Here is a 19,991-nt window from a genome sequence, read left to right as displayed (position 1 = left end):
TCTAAACATAAACTGATTGTAGCGTTTTTCAAAATCGGACTGGATTTGTCGATAATTTTTATGCATCTCACTCTTCCAAATTCCAGACTTTCTAGATTTTATTGTACACAATAGACGGTAAGAATGTGTAAGTGCCGCGTTTAACTCGTATCAAAATGTTCATCGTACACAGTCCCGAAATCATTTTCCGAAAAAAGCAATCCTAGCACCCAATGTTGAGTTATATCTGATTGTCAGTGATACCTAGAAAATCGACCGAATCCCCAAGTCCTTTTGGGCGGGAGGGTAATTCGTTTTTCGCCTCTTCCAACCTAGCCAGCTCATCTGTCGCCGGCAATCTACAATCTCCTAGTTTCGGGGTGCGCGTCGTCGCAACTCGCTTGACTCGGAAGAATGGAACTTAAAATGCTGCTAGTTCATCTCGGGTGTGAGTTTCCTGAAGGGCCACTGTACACGGCTGGTTAATTTATAGACCAACACCTTTTGCACGAATTCCGGCTAGAATATACCTGCTGAGTACCTGTGCGAAGACGTACAATAGCGCTTAAGAACATCGAAGCTTTGTCGTTGGTAAAATATTTCGACGTTCGATCGAAGCTCACTTCCAAATTACACGGAGATAAGTATAGCTTGTGTGCGGGGCAGGTGCCGAGGCTGAGAAATGGAAGGAAAAAGGGATCGCATTTAATACCTACCTGTGCTTTTAGATTCGATTAAGAGGGTTCACTAAGAAATTTAAAAGATGTGTTTCCGAAATTTGAACAAACTTTAGTTTGAATTATGTACCTCTATCTAGGCATTCCTTGTTCGTGGCAATAAAAGTAAATTATTTTTTCAAACATATCACTCTATTACCATTCCTACTCCTGCATCTTCTAATTATTTTGTAGTCACGCTTAATTACAGACATTATTCAAAATTGAGAAATACAGACAAACAATCTTGATCGGTTGCTTTTCAAGTGTTCCGAATATCTATAATATGAAATACTACTCGAACCATTAAACCTAAATCGTACAACCTGAATAAAACGGATTATTTCCTATTAACGTGTATCGACTCGTTTTACACCAACGCGAATTATAATGCATCCGATAATGCGTCCTGACTTCCAATATTAGCGATAATTATACTTGATTTATGGATATATTTTGTATCACTAGATATTTGTAATAATCGGATTTTTTCAATTGAGCGCAAAATCCGTGTTTATAATCACATTCACAGTCGGCGCTTATTCAAATTGTTTTACCTGCGTAAAAAATATTAACTTGTACGCATAAGTATTATACGTAAGAGACAAAAACATGTTACTTACCGGTCAAAATCCGTCAGCCTGGATGAATCGCGAAAACCCTTAGCAAACGGATTGCTGTCAATTTTCAACTTGGTTATCTGAAAGAAAAGTAGATATATAATAATAATCCTTAGGCGTTGAAACGAATGCGAGTTGCGTTGAATAAAACGAGTTCGCTAAAATATAAGGCGATGTTATTCTTGAAAATCATCATCTCTTTTTTGAATGTAACATCATATCAATAATGTAATACTGCAAATGTATAATAAGATTAAGATTGCGTACCAGCTGATTCTGGTATGCCGTAACCGCAGTAAATATGGCTTCCGGAAAGATGAAAGTCTTGTGTTCCTCATGCTGAAGGTCCGTAATCGGGCTGTTGTCCTCCGGCGAACGACATCGAACCAAGTGTATTCTTGGCTGGTATCGGTGCATAGAGTTCAAGATAATCTGCAAAAAAAAAAGAAAAAACATACAAGTCGAACACAGTGGGTTAAATTTTATTACCAATTGCCAATATATTGCTTTATCATGAATCAAATCCACGAAAAGGACAACATTTGTTTTCCAATTGCTTGACTTGAGATTTTTGTTCCTTCCGCTTCGAGTGCTCAAATTTAAGGGGGCGTTAAAATTTTTTGTTTCATCGACGAACACTGCAAATCGTATTCTACACTTTTATCTCGTCCTGAGGAACGAAATCTCTTCAAACTGGTAACTAAACGTTTGGAAGATTAATCAGAACACTGATGTAAATATATTTCGAGTTTCGAGGTTACGAATTTTTTTCATAGCGCTTCAACAAGCACAATCATTATGTTTTCAATAATCCCATCTGCGAGGAGCGGAAGAAGGTGTAAAATAGGCATTGTGGAATTCGTCGGTAAAGCAGGAGTTCCCTTAACCGGCTGAATAACGTTTGAATGATGAGTGACTATAAAATGATGGGATTCATTGTTCATCGTCGAGACTAGAGGATACGTAGAACTCCCAAGAAGATATCGCGCGATATCTAGTCGGGCATGAAGCACGAAGCAAGTAGAATGTAGATTGGATAGATATGGCAGAATGGATATACGAAAGCTGTGCCCGCCGAGCGAGAGATCGAGCCGCGTCGTGAACCGGTATCATACGCGACACGATTAGTCAAAGAGTATCCTACGCGTGTAGCGATTAGCCCCCTGCAGCGGACGCCGAGACTTTCTTTATTTTTCGGTCACGAGACAGTCGGCCCGGCTAGGACCAATCGCGTTTCATAACCTCATACTCATGTGAAATGATGAGTGAGAGCTAAACTGTTTTCCGAAGTTGTTTAATGTAAGGTAACCTTCAAGTTTTTTCACTACGGAGTCACATGACCGGTTCAAGAGTATTTACGAGAATCAGTCTGATATTTTCACAAAACTTCTAATTGATTTGAAACTTTTTGCAAAATGATCGTGCTATTGTTAGCAAGTGCGCTAAGGTCAGCTAAGGCTAAATAAATATCGTACAGATTTTTAAACTATTTGTTTCACTGTGAGACGAGCTTCTAGGTTAGTTTTTGCACATTATTCTATGATCGATTCATATGATAATTTACCGACCTATGATATCGCAAGATATTTTTAATCGACTAATGTTCGAAAAACTTAAATGGGATCGATTCTCGTGAACATATTCCTTAAATCAGTAACGCGGCTCGGGGCTCAACAAAGTTTAACGATGAATCGAAATTTAAGAAAAAAGAAACACTCTGCTAGGAAGTCTTCGGCAGTGTTATATGCACGGCAATATTCTTTAAGAATGCCTTAACCTTTCGGCTAACTTGATTTCGGTTCGAACCAAAATGCGAGTTAGATTATATACGAATTATGTGACAATCACTTCCATTCTCGCACGTCGGCCGCATCGCCAGTCATTTATGTACCGAGTAAATGTAATTATCGATGAACATCTTTGACACCACATTTACACCGATCTATTCTTATCCAATCTGGAGACAGCTAGTTGTAAAACGATTTTCCAGACGATCTCTGGCGATTTCTATAGCGAATAAGCCCAATATATATAAATCGGGTAAAAAAACACCTGCAGAGTTGAAACATTTTGAAGCATCTAGTTATAAAACCTCTTCCCACATTGTTGACGTGCAGGAGTGATTTTTATTACACGGTAGAAATGTTGTTTCAACCGTGTTCACCATCATTGGCGCATATAACATTACCGGAGATTTTACGTTTGTTCTTTTTTTATTTAGTTTACGTAACTTCTTATCCAGACGATCCAACATATCAATGCTTGAGTTGGCTAGATTGAGTAGCCTAAATAAGAGAAGAAAAAAACGAAACTAGAATTGTTAGGGAATTTCGAATTCACATTTTGGTTACGTTACATAGGGACTCTTGGTTTCTTTCCCATATGTGTATAATTATAAAACACTGCGTTTAAAACAGAGAATAATTATTTGCTTTTTGCACGCGAGAAGCGAGCCGGGTACGAAGTTTACGAGGAGCTGGTTTCAAATAAAATAAAATTCACAATAAAAACGAACTGTGAAACGAATGCACGCGAGCGCGTAAGCACTTAGAATTCTAACCTCCGGTCATCGCCGTACCAGTCCAAAGAACCCACGGTAAAGGTGTACGAAATGTATAAAAAGGACTTGTGCCACTTGGTTTGATAATTACGTAGTTTATTGAGCACGTGATAAGCGCTGACCGGACAGCCCGGCAGGTAGGCTACGTCGTTAGCATACGTCTGTCTGACCGTCTAACCGTGTGCATATGCATACGAGTACCAACGTGCATGACCGTAGAGGGGAGAGGGGTAGAGTGGAATCAGACTTATATTATAGCTAATATGAAATATGGAGGCGGCTGCGTCCTCGCAACTGTTGAAACCCACCTAACGGCTGCAGGTGGCCCGGTGGACACGAGGATATCCTTCGCTCTACCTCTCCCTCTCTCTCTCTCTCTCTCTCTCTTTCTTTACCTCCCTCCCTTCCCTCTTTCCTTTTTCCCCGGCCTCTATCACATTTTACTTCATCTCTCTGTGTGCAGAGCCTCTCTCTGTATAAATGATGTATATGTACACATGCATATGTATGCACGTACACAACTGTGGTCAAAGTGTCAGACTGTTGAACAGTCTCATGCGGACACGTTGGATATAGGTTGTAATAAATACGGAGCGTACATTTCAGTTTATAACGCATTGAAGATCAGATAAGGCGAGGAGGCCAGGAAATCGAAAGATATAACTTTGGTAAGAAATGAACGTTAACGTTTCTTTTATTTTTATTTCATTTTTTTTTTTTTTTTTCTCATTTAACCATTTATGTTATGTTCAGCTACTTTATGTACCTACGTTATACGTTCGACACGTGTGACTGGAGCCCGTATAACGTTAAATTGAGATTGAAGTAAAATTACTGCGGTAGTCGACGAACAAATTCCTGTATCCAAGAAGCTACAGGACAGCTGGTTATCATCGTGTTCATGCGCACACCTTATTATACATAATTCGTTTATTTTCCACTATTTTGTATCCTGCACGGTGTATGGTAGATGTACCGCGATGATATCAAGAAACTGTTCAACTAGTTTGAATAATATAACTCTTCGAACGATTTCAATTTTTGAATTATTTTCACACCTCTGTATCATATGAAGTATCCTGAGGTTGACGCTGAGGTTACACTGATTGTGAGAGAAATTTTTAGTTCCGGTTACCGCTCAGTCCCTGACTATTTTCATTTTTTACCACAATCAAAAAATATAATTCTAGGTGCAGAATGAAAATTAGATTTGTAGCTGTTACCAGAAAGTCTAGTATCGGTTACTATTCTTTCTCATTACGATCACTGTTGCTAGATTTTCTTGTAACTGTTGCGAAAATTTAATGCTTGTGCAAGAATAAATTGAAGTTAAAACCTTGTTTAACTAAAAAAGTAGAGTAAACCTCAGAAACTGATTTTGCATTGCAATTACCAAAAAATGATCAACAATAGCGCAAAATGGTTGCGCGTGCCTCGTTTTTCGTAATTCCAACAATATTCAAACAATTTTTTTAACGATACCTGTTTTACTGAATTTTTCTAGTTACTATGACAAATGAAATTTTTCTCCGTGTATGTTGAATATTGAAATAGGCCGACAACGAGTCACTTACTGCTTCATTTGGTTCCGCAATAAAATGCAATTTCGAAAGCGAATGGATCAATTAGTGAACATGAATAGTACTGCTGGGATGAATTCATTCAGAGACCCTAGAGATGTTTGCATCAATTATAATCACTATTCACTAGTAAATAGTACAACGTTGCAACGCTTTCTTGTCGATCGAGTTGAACTACTTCGTTCCAAAATCCAATTTCATTACGAGATGAAAAAAATAATCACCTCGCGGTTTGAAGTAGGTGGCGAATCTGCAAGCGGAAGAAAACCTGAGCGTGATTGATCCAGTCAACCAGTATGAAATAAAATTATTCGAAACATGTGAATTTGGATACTCAGTTTCCTCAGAATATCACAGTACATACATAAATATATGCATAAATGTATGTTGCGTTCCCGCGCAATATTGAGCGCCATTCAGCGTATACTTACAGCAATACGTTGATCTATGTATAAAGCAATGCCTACTGTAACCCCATCGCGTGTCTACATCAAATTACTTCAGAACATGATTGGGATGACGTCTTAGTAATTCCAACAGTGGCTGTTATGCATTGAGGATGATGTCTTGAGGAAACCGAGGCGTATTTTCAGTTTTTTCGAGTACCGTTTGCTCGGCATGAAAATCTTTGCATGGATGATGTCTCGTAAACTCGGGGCAGTACAAACTATGCATGTGCATACCTGCAAATTAATGGCTATTCTCTAAACGGAGGAATCGAGTACTTGAATTTTCGCGTGCGCTTTATTCCAAGAACGAGAAGAAAGAGAGAAACCGAGAGACGCGATGAGCAAGTCGCTGGGCTCAGAACAGACCCATTAATGTGCAGGCCTGTACTTACCGTAGAGAATGATACCTATCAAGAAGCCAAACCAAGATTTTTGTACATATCCTTCCATCCGCGTTCATTTCAGGCGACCGAATCAAAGCCTCGGTGATTGTTACAGTACTTCGACGTGGGGCAGTTGACGTACAAACCATCACCCATATCTCTCATCTCGTTAGGTAGCAGCAAAAATTAATCACGCAACTTTGTTGAATAACTGACATATGCGTTAGGTGCTCGATCATGACTTGGAAAGTGATCATGTGAAAGATTTAACAACACGTTTATCGTGAAATAATTATACCTACGTCAACTGACATTCGTTGGTAGGATGCGGTCATGCGCCCCTGTGGAGCCTCCTGGGTGAAATTCACCTCCGTGACATTAGCTATACAAAGTCGCTACATGACGCCAGTCGTGTAAAACAACTCCGCGTGCTGGAGGCGCGGCTAATTGTACAGGAGGGCGCAAAAGGTGTTTTTTCCTTTAAATTGAATAGTTGCTTGTCAAGTCCTGCCACCGACCTTTAAATGCTCGTCAACTATCGCGCAACACCAAAAAATCAACATTTCCTCACACCCGTGGTTTTACAAATCTACCTTACCAGTCAAAGTATCATTGTTATCATGTTCCTCTGTCATCCGTTTACATAACCTCAACAACAATAAATCGCAATTCAATTCTCACCCAATACACTGAGAGTGTACGTTATGATGTTTTCTAGTCTACTTGCATTCACTGTTTTACGATATTTAGATTTTGAATTCTGTTTCAGGGAAGATTGCGGAAGATGGAGGGTGGTATTAAGAAGATGGCAGTGTTGCCAAATTATAGAGCCGTAAAAAAAGGTTTAGGAAATTGTTAAAAAATACGAGAAATTCATGGTTCAGTTGTAGAGTATTACGCGATAACCTTAAAGCGATTGAGAATACAGCTACGATTATATAATTATATTGTTCCCGTCGATATTCCAATTTTTTCCTAACGATTACACAGGATTAGCGATTGTAAATCCTGTGATAATTTCTCGGAATTTGAAGCGATGTTATAATTAAACAGAGGAAAATAAGTATCAAATGCCATTTGCCGAGTATATGGGTAAAACGTGAACATTCGACAATTACATATCAACCCGACGATCAGGGAGTGAAATTTTCATTTGGAAACACCCTGTACACAAACTATACTAACATTTGCCCGGCATACGTAATAGGCTCGCTGTAGCTATTGTTGGCGGCCATAGCACCGGAGATTGAAAGTGATTTCAGCGGAGTCCACGTTTGCTGAAAATGACAGAATAAAAGATGTGAAAAATATCCAGAGCGGAACGATAAGACAATGATATTAGTTGAATCGAAAATGCATATCAGACGGCGAATGCTCGTAGCGTCGCTTTTGGACCACCCTGTAGACCGAGCAGTCACAGGCGGGGGTCTTATAATATCGCGTCATACGAAACGATGAAATAGTGCCCGTGGCCAAGGAATGTTCCCTACCACTTGAGTCCTGAGTTCCGAGTCGTCGAGTTGACTGGCGTCCGGACGACGATGGTGCGTGTGCAGCGAGAAAGACGAAGTGAGAGGCCTATTCCACTTGCACACTAGCAGGCAACTCACAGCGAAACGCCACGAAGGAGGTGGGTGTGGGTGAGCTATTCCCGTTGAAGAAGGAAGGACGGTGTTCGTGTGCTTGTGCATACGACGTCAATGGAAGGGAAGAGGGCTAGACTACCCAGCGGGTAAAGAGCGCGGGCGTAGGCTACTGCCCGTAATCATCATGACAAAAGGTCCGGGCAAACATTCGAACAATTTATTAGCCTATACGAAGTCATCGTTACCCCTGACCGTTGTCAAGTGTGCGTAACAGCTACGAGGAAAGGGAGTCAGTCGCGTCCGTACCTCCACCCACGGAGCGAATGTATCCAACGCTTCCTAAACCTCGTCGCGGTATTAAATACCGCTTGGATAACTCCACCATGTCAGGTAGCTGCTTTACGCGGAGAGACTATCCGCGATGCCTCGCTAAGGAGATGAGATGACATGTGAGAAGGCTGGACAAGACTTACGGATAATAATTCAACTCGTGGCAAAATCGCGGTAGCTCAAGTCCAACAATAAGTGGGTTTATCAGTTCAGTGGTACCATTACTCTGAACTCAGTCTTTGTGTATTTCAAGTGTTACACGTTAAGTAATTCATACAGTCCATATGAATATCTGAATAGAACGTCAAAAGATGACTTACTAAGGTAAAAAAGGAAATAGACACCTAAGAATGTTTTACATTCCACGGAAAATAATTCCATCCGTGATAAAATTGCGGTAGCTGATGTCGTTTAGGTAGGCATACCAATTTCATCGTACCATTACCCTAATTGTAAGCTCAATCTACGCGCCTTTCAACTGTACGGTAAGTGGGTCAAAAGTTACATCTCAGTTTTGACTGCTCAGAGACTGACGGTCATTTTTTATGCAGCCTCTCAGGGCTAGAAATTTTTGAGTTGATAGCCAGCTACTGCAACGTGAATTCATCCTGATCGACATGACGATACATTCTTCGGAGCTTGTATCATAAATCCAACCGCACATTATTACCCAAAAACGTCACACACAACACATACATCAAATAGAGTCAAGATGTCCTTAACGCATGCAATGATAAGATAATATTACAATGTTTTCATTTAATATAACAATCATTTTGTCGAAACCGCGGATTAAACGACAAAGGGAAGTACAACTGTATTTGTGAACTTAATCAAAACAAAGTTTAGTCATTTAAACTGCTTCTCAGCAATACTTTGAACCATAAGTATGGTTTACTCCAGTGTTTTGAACCGAACCCTCTCTCCATCAACTCCATTTTCTTCCGGATGGGGCAGGGTTGGAAGGAACGCGTAAAAACGGCGATGAAATTTTGTTCAATTTCACTGACAGCTATATCGCAGGATAAAGGAACCGGTGAAAAGAAAAGCCTGTCTGCATATTATTGTGAAATCTGTATTAACGACCTACGGCTACGTGTGTGGCTCGAACACAGAGTGTGTGGTGTAAGGTACGAGCTTCTGTAATTGAACAGAGTGGCAGAAAGTCTTGTTCGCGACGGATATACTGGTAGCCTGGTCTCCTAATAGAATCAAGTGGCGAAATAGGTGTGCACGCACAAATCGCGTTTCTGTGGTCCCTGTATATGCGTACATTGTGACGTGATATATATTCCTACATTTCACCAGCTTGCCTGCGGATCGATCGGACGAAGTGGCGGGCAGCTAATATAGTGCCAAGTAAAGAGTTTATTCACGACTGAACAAAGTTGATATGCCAGAGCGTGACGTATAAAGGAATAGCACCTCGCTTCTTGGCGATAGCTCGTCTGTAATTTGGGAAAGTAGCACGGATTACAGACCGACGACTATCTGTATACGTGATATTGTGTGTCATGGATAATTATCTTGAATCTACGCCGTCGTTATTCGCACTGGCGCTAAAAGCAGTCACAAAACGTAAGATTTAGGAAACGAAAAGTCCGATCACGCGAATGACGAGTAAAAAATAGTGCGAAGAACAGCCGTGCGTGAAAGGAATGGTCCTAAAATTATCTCGACTTTACTAAATGCGTTTGTTTATCGTGGCAAGAACCTCAGGAATGGTGAGACTAGTTCTGCTAAAAATTTAGTCAATTTTAAGTTAGGAAGCACCGCGTCGATTGAGACCAAAATCGGAAAAATCTCATCATTCGTTCTCGAAAGATACGTGATCAAAAAATTGATCGAAGATATTTTAAAAATGCCTAAAGACGTGGAGTTCTAGTGAGACCTGGACTTTCAAAAATCACATTCCCTCTTCTTTGGTGACAGAATAGCGGAAAATGAGAGGCGATAAAAAGAAACGTACTGTAACCCCATTCGTCGTCTGAGAAAATAGTTGTTCTCCGGTTATTCCGATATGCCTAGTAAGACATTTCAGTGCTTGTGGATGCTGATGTAAAGTGAAAGAAGTAACGCGAAGCGTGAATGATTGCTTACCTGGCCCTGCTCATCATTCTCGTTGTTGGTCAACTTCACCTTCTCGAAGGAGACGACCTGCTTGCGCAGCTGCTCCCCGGTGAAGGGCGAGTCGGGGTGAAGGTAGAGGCGGGCCGGTGCCGGGGGATCTGCCTTCCCGGCGACTAGCCACGAGCTCCTGTGGTAGGCGTATCGGTACCTCTTGTTGTCCACAGGCACAATGTCCATCAGCACTGCGTACCGGCCCTCCGATCTCAGGCCATTGAACGACACTCGACAGGTCGGGAACATCCGTCTGTCGGATCGATACAAGCGATAGTGTGAATTACTGATCAGCGTAGAGGAGAACATAGGATACAGGCATGAAATAACAGCAGTAAAATTCAAGCTACTATGCTGCCTGGAGTTGAACAGGTTTAATTGAGCATTGGCTAAAAGTTCTTCATCTTGAACTTTGATCGTACACGGATTTATGATTTTCTTCTAACGACACTGTCATTGCAATTACGCTCTCACCGGTAAGTCTGTAATTTATACCATAATTACCAGGGTTATATTACCGAGACCAAGACCAGAAGTAAATACTCGTTTATCATTTGATTTCAATGTAATCCTACACTAGTCAACGCGTCGGAAAAAGACGAATCCTGAATTCCTAACGTGGAAATGCAAACGACGGTATGTAATTTCGATGTGTAAATGTCTCTCAGGTTTCACCTCGGACTTTGACTATTCGATATGTAATCGTTATGTATTCAGTGATGTAATGCATTGGACGTCACTCATACCTTCAAAGATGACCTGTTGAGAAATGAGAATAATTCCACATGGAGGAGAATAACTCCTTCCGTGGACCAACTAAAGTCAACTTTGAATCTCCTGGCGAATATTGATGTGCGCATCTTTGGACACCGTGAACATGGTCGATAAAACGAGGCCAGCAATTGTTTAATCGAAAAATAACAACATGTTCAGATCATCAAAATACGTACACTGACGTACACGTTGAATTTTGAGATTAAAGTTCGCCAGCTATGGCGTCATGAAAATCCTTTCACTGCATAAACACAGCTGTGATGACCACAGGGCGGTTTTTTGCGAAGAAGAAAAGTAACTGAAAATTGGAGGCACGAGAGAGAGTTCTGTCAACTAGAAAGTTATTCGATGGATGAGGATGTTATGAATTTAAAAAGTAACCGGGATCTGAATGCGAAGGAACTAAAATACCGTACTTATTTCGGAACAATTACATTCATAAGAGGTTAGTAAGTCTTCGACACTTTTCAGTGACAGAATTCTTGAATTCTTCGGTCATGAAAGAATTAACGTTATTCTGTCATTATTACATTTTACAGCCCTGCTTTGAATTTTTTTCGTAACACATGACTTGAAGAAAATGTCTGATTGTGTAATCGTATGAACAAATGATCTTCAGCATACTAAAAAAAGTTTGCAAATTTTCCCTGCAGTTTTCAACGTCCAAATTATACCCACACGATGACAAAAAGTCTCGATGCAACCTTTTCAGGTATTCAGCATTTGAACTGTAACCAAGAAGAAACAAAGGACCGAATCACGCTTTGATAAGATGCCATTTCTCTGCAGCGAGTATAAAAATTTACCGCCTCGAGGAAAGAGCGTATTGTGTCAAGGGTCGTGCAATTCCCCGGAATCGCAAGATGTCGACATCAATGCAAATTTGGCAAAAATCCCGCAGTCTCGAGGTTTGAACAACTCGAGTGTCAATCGCGACGCTTGTCAAATGAACATGGCACGTTTCAGCCTAGGCTTCGATGTCCGAACTAATCAAGCTCTGACTTCATCGGTCCCAGTCAAACGAGAAGCGTGCCTAAGGACGAACATAAGAAGCTCTGACAGGACGACGAGCTGCGCCAAATACGCTCAAGCGTTATTTTGCTTCATCACTCTGAACCTTCTGCTTGGCGTATTTTTAGGGACCAAACCCATCATGCCACTGTTCTTCGCCAGCCAATTTTGTGGCGCTATGACAATCATCTACTGGAGATTAACTGGCACTCTGCCTGTTTAAGAAACATCGTTTAACCGCAATGCACAATATGTTTATCTGAGGAATTGCACATCTCGACGATTGTTTGAACTATAAATTTTTGATGATTAGAAATAAAGTCATTGTCATAAATCAAAGAAGTTTACAAACTGTTGTTTATACAAATCGAAGCTTAAAACAGTTTGGCACGGAACGTAAATCGCGGTTACGAAACGGAACTTGGGTCTTCGCACAAGTTTAATCTACTCCGTGTTCAGCCCCATTGAGTCGCAATTCACTTGAATAAACACTCATCGCTAATTGTAAGTTGCTGATAACGACCACCCGGTGCAATATGAATACAACCATAGCCTCATCGACTATGAACAGTTTCTACGGAGCCTCAGAATATTTGCATAACCGGTTTTTCGTAAAATTCAAAAGCCCATAATTTATCTTCAAATTGCCTTACGGGATGTACCGATGAAATCACGGTGTGGTATGGAGAAAAGCAAGCAGGACATATTTCAGAAATAGTATTTGAAGTTTGAACTTCTGTGCTTTCGTTATAACATTTTTGATTTCCAACGCATTGAGCACTCTTAAATAAACTTATAATTAGCCGAGCTTGACTCCAATATTTTTAAAACTGAAGTGAATATCTGCCTGAAACAGTAATTCCAAAATTTACTTTTGATAGGTTCTCCTTATTTTCGAAACTAGATACAAACGACAGGTTCTACCAAATTCCGTTGCCTCCTGAAGCAACCCACAATGTCACCCGAATAGTTGCACCCGTTTTCGATTTATTGTCTGTAAACAACATTTTCATTTTTGGATATAGCTCAAGGATGTCTCCACGACTTTTGTTCGAAATTCAACCAGTTATGGATCCAAGATAACCGCATCGGTTGAGACTAGAGTCATCAATGTCCATTTGATCGCGATCGTTGAAAATTGATGACATCTAGAAATCCAACTGAAAATTATCAAAATAATTCTCTAGACCTGAAAACGTATGGGTCCAGTGAAGAGATTCAACTTTTCATTTCACGGTGATTACAATAAGATTCCCTCTGCTCCGAAAATAGAAGAGCGGAAAATTAAGGAGATGAAAAAGTATGCAGTAGGTACCTACATTCTGGGCGACTATCCCCAGTTCCATTTGGGCAAGTTTTACCATGCAGATGATGCGTGCGATATACTTCGACCCCTGTCGAAATCATCACCTCGAAGAATTCTTACCTGAAATCTTTGTCCAGTGACTCTTTGAGTCTGATAGATATATCGTCTCTCGCACCTTTGACACCCTTGGTTCATGGTGGCTCAAGATTTTTATCCGACTCTAAACTTTTCAACCGGAATATATTATTGTCCTTGTGTTCACGATGCCTTGTGCCAAGCAACCACGAAGAATACAGAAAAGAGTTTCACAATATGAATTGTTCAATCTTGTCGATATCTTTGCTTATTGGATCCCGTATGTTAAGGACAAGCGAATTGGTTTATCTTGTTGGTTTCGTCGAGGGTACGGAATGATTTTCAAAACAACTAGACCAGACGAAGAGGATTTAGACGAACTTAATTGCCTCCACGATAGTGGACTAGAGTGAAATACGCGAATCTGGATAAAAAGTCTGGACCATGAAATCCGAACGATCTGGACAAAACACCGTAGTCAGAGCGATCCTGCAGAAGTCGGTCAATTAAACCGAAACAAACGGCCCTCTTTGCTTCTAACGAGCCTATAATCGCGACCCCCCTCCCTGCCCCTCTTCCTTCATCCACCCTCGCAAAGCAATCCTCGAGCAAAACCACCCGGAGCGACCCGGGCGGCCCGGGAGCTCGTCAGCAACTCGGGCCGAGAGGGTCGAACAAATGGATTACGGAAGCAGTGGATATTATAGCGATCTAAGTTACTCAACTGTTTGCCGAGTTAACGACTCTACCGCGCTGCCAGGTGGTGTCACTATTGTAATTATGTCTGCGGGTATCGCGTCCATACTCACACAACATTAACCGACTCCGCTCTCTTAGCGCGTCACATGTATCTGGACTCTGGCGCACAGCATATTGTGTGCAGACTGCCGCCACGGCAAGCCTTCATGTCGCACAACCCTAACACAAAGGTAGACGCGCACAGCGCCTACCGATCCTACCTTCCTACCTCTGGGACGCCGAGTGGGTGAGACGCCACTGATGAACAGTTCGCGTGACAGCCCATAGACACATCCTGCCTGGCTTATACACTCACGGGAACACACGCACTGACCTCGCAGTCAGTCGATAGCCAAGCCACGTGGCGGCGCCACCGTCGAGTCTCAGATTCTCGCTTGTAAAGACTCTCTATTAAGCTGTTATTGCCTTCGTGCTTTTCGCAGATCCGCTGCGTCTAGTATTTTTACACTCTCACCGTCGCGCGGGTTGATAAAATTAGTCCTTGATACCTGGTGAGGGAGGGAAGATTCTGAAGGATGAAACACAAAATCCGTTTCTCAGAAACTTGACGATTTCTTATTTCATCCCATGATCAATGCTCGCGTGAGCAAGGAAACCCGCCGGTACTTTTGGCTCGTTGTGAAAGCTTTTGAAATTACTCGTGGAGCCGTTATTCGTCGAGTTAACGTCGCGTTGGAAAAGTGTGATATAATGTACGTATAATGAACGGGTGAGTAAAAACAGGCAGTTTTTGGCGGTTCAGCGATTTCTGCCGCAGGACTACGATGCGGTGTTTTGTGAGCTTATCGCTCTGAAGCTATGTAATCTATGAAGACAACTTCACTCGAAGCTTATAGATGGGTTTATATCACACATTTACCTGCATTCGTATGTATATAATGAACTCTGGCAGGTGATCCTCCGGCGCTGTATGATTACGATGCGCATCGCAGCAGTGCGGCCAGTCGGATAATTATATGAAAATTGCATCTCGCTTACCGAAATCTAAAACGCTTTGATTGCTCGATCGCAAAAACTGATAGAAGAAATTTCTAACCATATTTTTTTTCGTTCATCATTTTTCTCATTTAGTATTTTTCATTTTAACAACTATCATGACATCTGCCGTTCAGCGATTAGAGTGTTTTTGTGTCTTTTGCGTTTTTTGCTTCTTCAAGAGTCAGCAGATGCTGTTACATTTCTATGCATATCTCAACAACATCTGGTTTCCGCTATTACCGATATGAAGTAAAAAATACTTTATCGATGTGTCACATGCAGCTGTCGAACGAATGTATATGACATACTCACTTTTTGATTATGTTTATATAATGTTAGGAATGCAAACGCTTAATCAAAAAATAAATGTTACCAGAATAAAATAAAAACATCGATTCGGATGGGTTGTTTGTTTCACCTCTACTCAACAATGATTTCTCGAGTTATGAAAAAAAATGCGAAGAGAACATTTTCTTTTTACCCAGAATCTTAAACTTAAACTTTACTTTTTAATTGTATAGTTTTGTCCCCGTCCTCGTTGATTCTGACATTATTTAAATACATACGCAAATAGGTGCAACTGCCGTTGCAAGAAAAACTTTACGGCGAGGTTGAATTAGCGCGGTGCCAAGCGTGGGAAAGGATCAACGAGAAGCTGACTGAGAAAGAGCAGCGAAGGTGAACAGGGACGATGCAGTGGTGAGGGACCGCCTGTCGCGATCCACAATTCCACCTGATTGGTCTGAATTTTGAATTGTCGCCGAGACTGACACGTTTGTTAAACGGGTCTTGTACAACTTAAAAAGTTTTTAGGTAATGCTGAGTTAGGTGGCTGGATACCGGTAACCTTTTCCGATACCATAGCTATGCTAGTCACCTAAATACAAACAATAAAACATTTCGATTCGGAAAAATATTCCAAAACTTAGTAACGATGTTTTCTTTGAGTTCTTACGGATTTTTGTATTTCGTAATGCAGAATACCAAACATCAAACTAATTCCTCTTTGATTAAATCCCGTCAAAAGAATTGAAACTTGTAAAATCGTGTTGTACCACCATATTTGTTACGGTCGATATATGCCGATACAACTGAATTAAGCAGCTATTAGCGCTCTGTGATTACCTAACAAGTAAAATCGATAATCCTTGACCCTGCAAAATATCCGTAGAAAAAAAATTCCACGCATAGAATAAACTAAAAGTGTCCAGTGGGAATAAATGGCACGTTTATTTAACGTTGGGGAATCGAATTGGAATGGTGAATTATAACGAACGTACATTACCAGTTTTCGTTTTAAATGGAACTGATCAAAACCCATCAAGATAAAATTTATTCTCATTGTAGTGAACTGCATATAATTGCGATTTGCCCGAAAAATTCGACCTCAAAAAAGCATCCAATTTCTCGGTTGTAAACGCGATCAGGATTTGTCTCAGCACGGAACGTTGAAGTCGAAACGGCGAATTCGGATTCAAACTTACCGGCCCGTTTTGGTGATGATCATTTCGGTCCCAAGGTCGTTGAACTTGTCCCAAAGCTCCTTGGTCTCCAAGTGACATTCGACGTCCCGCAATTCGTCGGAATTGCAGCTCGTCCGTCGGCGGTGTCTCCGTTCAACGTCACCGTCAAGCTTGGCTGAGACTTGTTCTTCGAGTAGGCTCGGCGACGTGTCTTCGACGCTGCTGCACTCCTCGACGTCGACGTCGACCTCCTGCTCCTCGTCATTGGTCGATCTCTCCGCGTCCTCACTCTCACCTTCACCGACCCCGTCTTCACCCTCGTCATCGTCGTCCAGGACTTCTTCGGCCACGGCAGTCGCAGCAGCAACAAGATCCGCTGGCGTCGTTTGAACGCCTGGTAAACAGAAAGGAAACTCGGCGTCAGGAATTTTTGAAGCACTTCTCATCGGTTGAAAAAACTCGATAATCACGATCGAGACGCGAATGGAACTGTTCAAATTTTTGATTTTACACTTTCGATTGTCTATCCTGAGTGACGAAGTATCTTTAATGATTGCAAATTTGCACTTGGACAGATCCGAAAAGTGGATGAAAATTACAAGACGTGCAACCTGTCGTAACCTCAAACTCACCGAAAACCAGCGTATAGGTGCTTTCGACAATTTCTCGCGATCATACAACCTATCATTTCCCACGATTTGCAGATATTCTATTAATAGAAGGTGGAAAATAGGTAAAAAGGATTTTCGTAATTGGTCGTTAAACCATAAAGGTCCAACGTCCCATGAGCTTTTAATAAATCCAAGTTTAAAAAGACGGAATTACAGAAGCTCGGTGTCTTCACTAAGCATCGCACAAACAAGTGCAGATCAATCTCAACAAACACTAATTGACACAGCTGTGAGTTATCTTGGCAATCAAAATTGCGAAAAAGAACACTTTGAACACGCACACTTTGAATTCGATCGTAACGACATTTTCTTCGACGAATATTTGATTTGAAAATTAGTTTTAGACAATTTGAATTGTCACGAAGATTTACACAAGTTCTACCATCCTTTCCGATCTTTGCACGCCTCGACTTTGCGAGAGAACAAAAAAAAAAAAATTAAAGAAAATCTGAAAATATTTGTAACTAAGACCGTTCAGGCTTGCCCTGAATTGGTTAACGTGATTCCGCGACAAGCTGAAACGCTATAAGTGTGCTTTTATCATTATTATTAGCTATTTCTGCCGCTGATGCTACTAAAGAATTTGTAGAAACAAATAAGAAAGATATGAATTGCGTTGAAGCATGAGGCAACGCTCGAGTTGCCACGAGTGCGAAAGCACCGCTTGAAGAGAACCTCAACAATATACTAGGTATATACGTATCGTTCACACACGCATCTGCGCATAGGTATACGTATACGCATACCGAGAGGAAAGTTACGTCTTGACATACTGTATAAGTGTAAAATTTTACACGAATAACCCACGCTAATCACTGCTCGAATGCGTTGCAGAGAAGGAATTACCGTAACTCGTGAAAGTCGCGGCATGAGCTGCACGTCGGCGGTAAGCGGATCATTGCGGATGAAACGACGCGATTCGCTTAGAACCAGGCGCTAATTATCCTTGTGACAAATATAATTAATATCTCGATGAGACAAGGCCGTGACACACCTTGGAAATGTTGGTTCAAGAAATTGCATCGGACGTAGGCTGTAAAAAATGTTGGCGATAAAATTAAACAAAATTAGCGGTGTTAACTGCTTAGCATAAAACAATTTATGTGGCAAATTCGAAAATTTAACATCAAATCGTTTTATACTGATAACAAATTAATTATAGTTTATAGAAGCTGTCCACACCGCATTTTTATTACAGTGTACAGGTTGGACAAGAAATTGTGGAGACTAACCGAATGGCTAATCCAAAGTTTGGGAGTTCGTGCTAAATTCAATGAAGTTGAATTTTTCCAAAACGACGTATCCCTGATACACAGTAAAAAATATGTCAACTTACCAATTTCGACTTGCGGGAAATTTTACAGGCAAATTCTCTACTAATTTTCCTGCAAAGTTAAATTAAGTTCTTTAGGTTTTCATTTAATCGCGAAAACGTTGCGTGTAAAATTATTTTATAAGTCGTAATTCGCGAACTTGTGTGCTTCATCATAAAATACATAAACGTTTAAATCGACATTCGTTTCAGGTGAACTATAAAGTACCAATTATCAAACAAAATGAGACCTGATCCATCGTAATTCGGTAAAGAACAGAATTTTCTAACAATTTTTCAATGATAAACAGCTAAACGTTATTTATACTATACTTGAATTAAGGATTTGGAATTTTGTATCACTTTGGGAAGAATGATTCTTTGAATGAAATTCGACCCAATCGACTCGAGCTTACCAATTCCTTGTTCGATTATAGTTCTCTCGCGTGACGGTACCGCTGAACTGGACAAACATTTTCGATCCATGTTTTCATTGCTCACAGTTAATTTAATATTTTTTACTGTTCGGGGCAAGTATAATATTAGATACAAATTGCACTCAACTTGAAGCGCTCGCCGCTTTAATTGGACATTGCATGGGATAATTAATTACGAAGACCGCATGTTGAGTGGAAAAAACACTTTCCTTTGCTCAGCTGCTTCTGGCGCTAGCCACGTTTACTTCCTATATCTTTTCCTACCGTCTAAGGACTCCGACAACGATTTCGTGACACTTAAAACGCACTTAAAACGTGGATAATGAACAGATATGAGACCAATTCATCATCAATGCAGGCAAAGGAATATTGTACGCGAACTCTCAGGATACACTTTGAGTCGTGCGCATAAATTGTTATGGGACGAAATCTTTCGCTGTACCTACTTCAAGACGGATTTTATCAATCATACTAATTTGAATTGCGAACACGAAGATCGCGTGCAAAGCAAATTAATTCGCAATCGCGTTGGCATCGTATGTAATAATAAAACTTGGCACACCACAAGTAAAGGCGGGTAAATAATAATCGCCAAGATTAAATGTGGAGTTGAATATTCCGAGTGACGTTCGCTCAACATTTTAATTGGGTTTACTAAATAAAATTTCTCCGTATTTCTCCGATTAAGTCTGTTGAAATAAAATGACATCGCGAAAATAAATCTTCTACACGTTTAATTCATTGATATAAATAACGAAAAGTAACTATAGAATTCATTCACGAGAGCTGAAACGTGTTTTGAATGCGTGCCATACTTGTGACATCATTATCCGGTATTTCAGCACGACAAGGTATCAAAATCCAAGCTTCATAGGTCAGAA

General features: G+C 40.7%; 1 protein-coding gene and 1 long non-coding RNA gene across 3 annotated transcripts in view; one reads left to right on the top strand and one right to left on the bottom strand.

The window, feature by feature from the left end:
- The window catches only part of LOC124175667 (T-box transcription factor TBX20-like), a 34,293-nt gene that overhangs the window by 11,776 nt on the left and 2,526 nt on the right, over window positions 1-19,991 (bottom strand). The window contains exons 2-6 of one of the 2 annotated variants that reach the window (XM_046556071.1): window positions 16,712-17,084; window positions 10,304-10,577; window positions 1,583-1,747; window positions 1,319-1,395; window positions 873-1,252 (exon numbers count right to left, since the gene is read on the bottom strand). In XM_046556071.1, the coding sequence (XP_046412027.1) occupies window positions 1,249-1,252; window positions 1,319-1,395; window positions 1,583-1,747; window positions 10,304-10,577; window positions 16,712-17,084 (893 nt within the window). In that variant the 3' untranslated portion in view covers window positions 873-1,248. Of the gene's footprint in view, window positions 1-872; window positions 1,253-1,318; window positions 1,396-1,582; window positions 1,748-10,303; window positions 10,578-16,711; window positions 17,085-19,991 lie in introns of those variants that run through there. The other variant, XM_046556070.1, reaches the window with a different exon arrangement.
- Window positions 4,457-7,229, top strand: LOC124175668. The gene is made up of 2 exons (XR_006869208.1): window positions 4,457-4,543; window positions 7,057-7,229. It is a non-coding gene; the product is annotated as an uncharacterized LOC124175668 (long non-coding RNA).

This window comes from Neodiprion fabricii, chromosome 2 (genome assembly GCF_021155785.1).
Source record: "Neodiprion fabricii isolate iyNeoFabr1 chromosome 2, iyNeoFabr1.1, whole genome shotgun sequence".
In the NCBI taxonomy this organism is placed as follows: domain Eukaryota; kingdom Metazoa; phylum Arthropoda; class Insecta; order Hymenoptera; family Diprionidae; genus Neodiprion; species Neodiprion fabricii.
The sequence above is the reverse complement of the archived record's forward strand: the minus strand, read 5'-3'. Positions and strand labels throughout refer to the sequence as shown.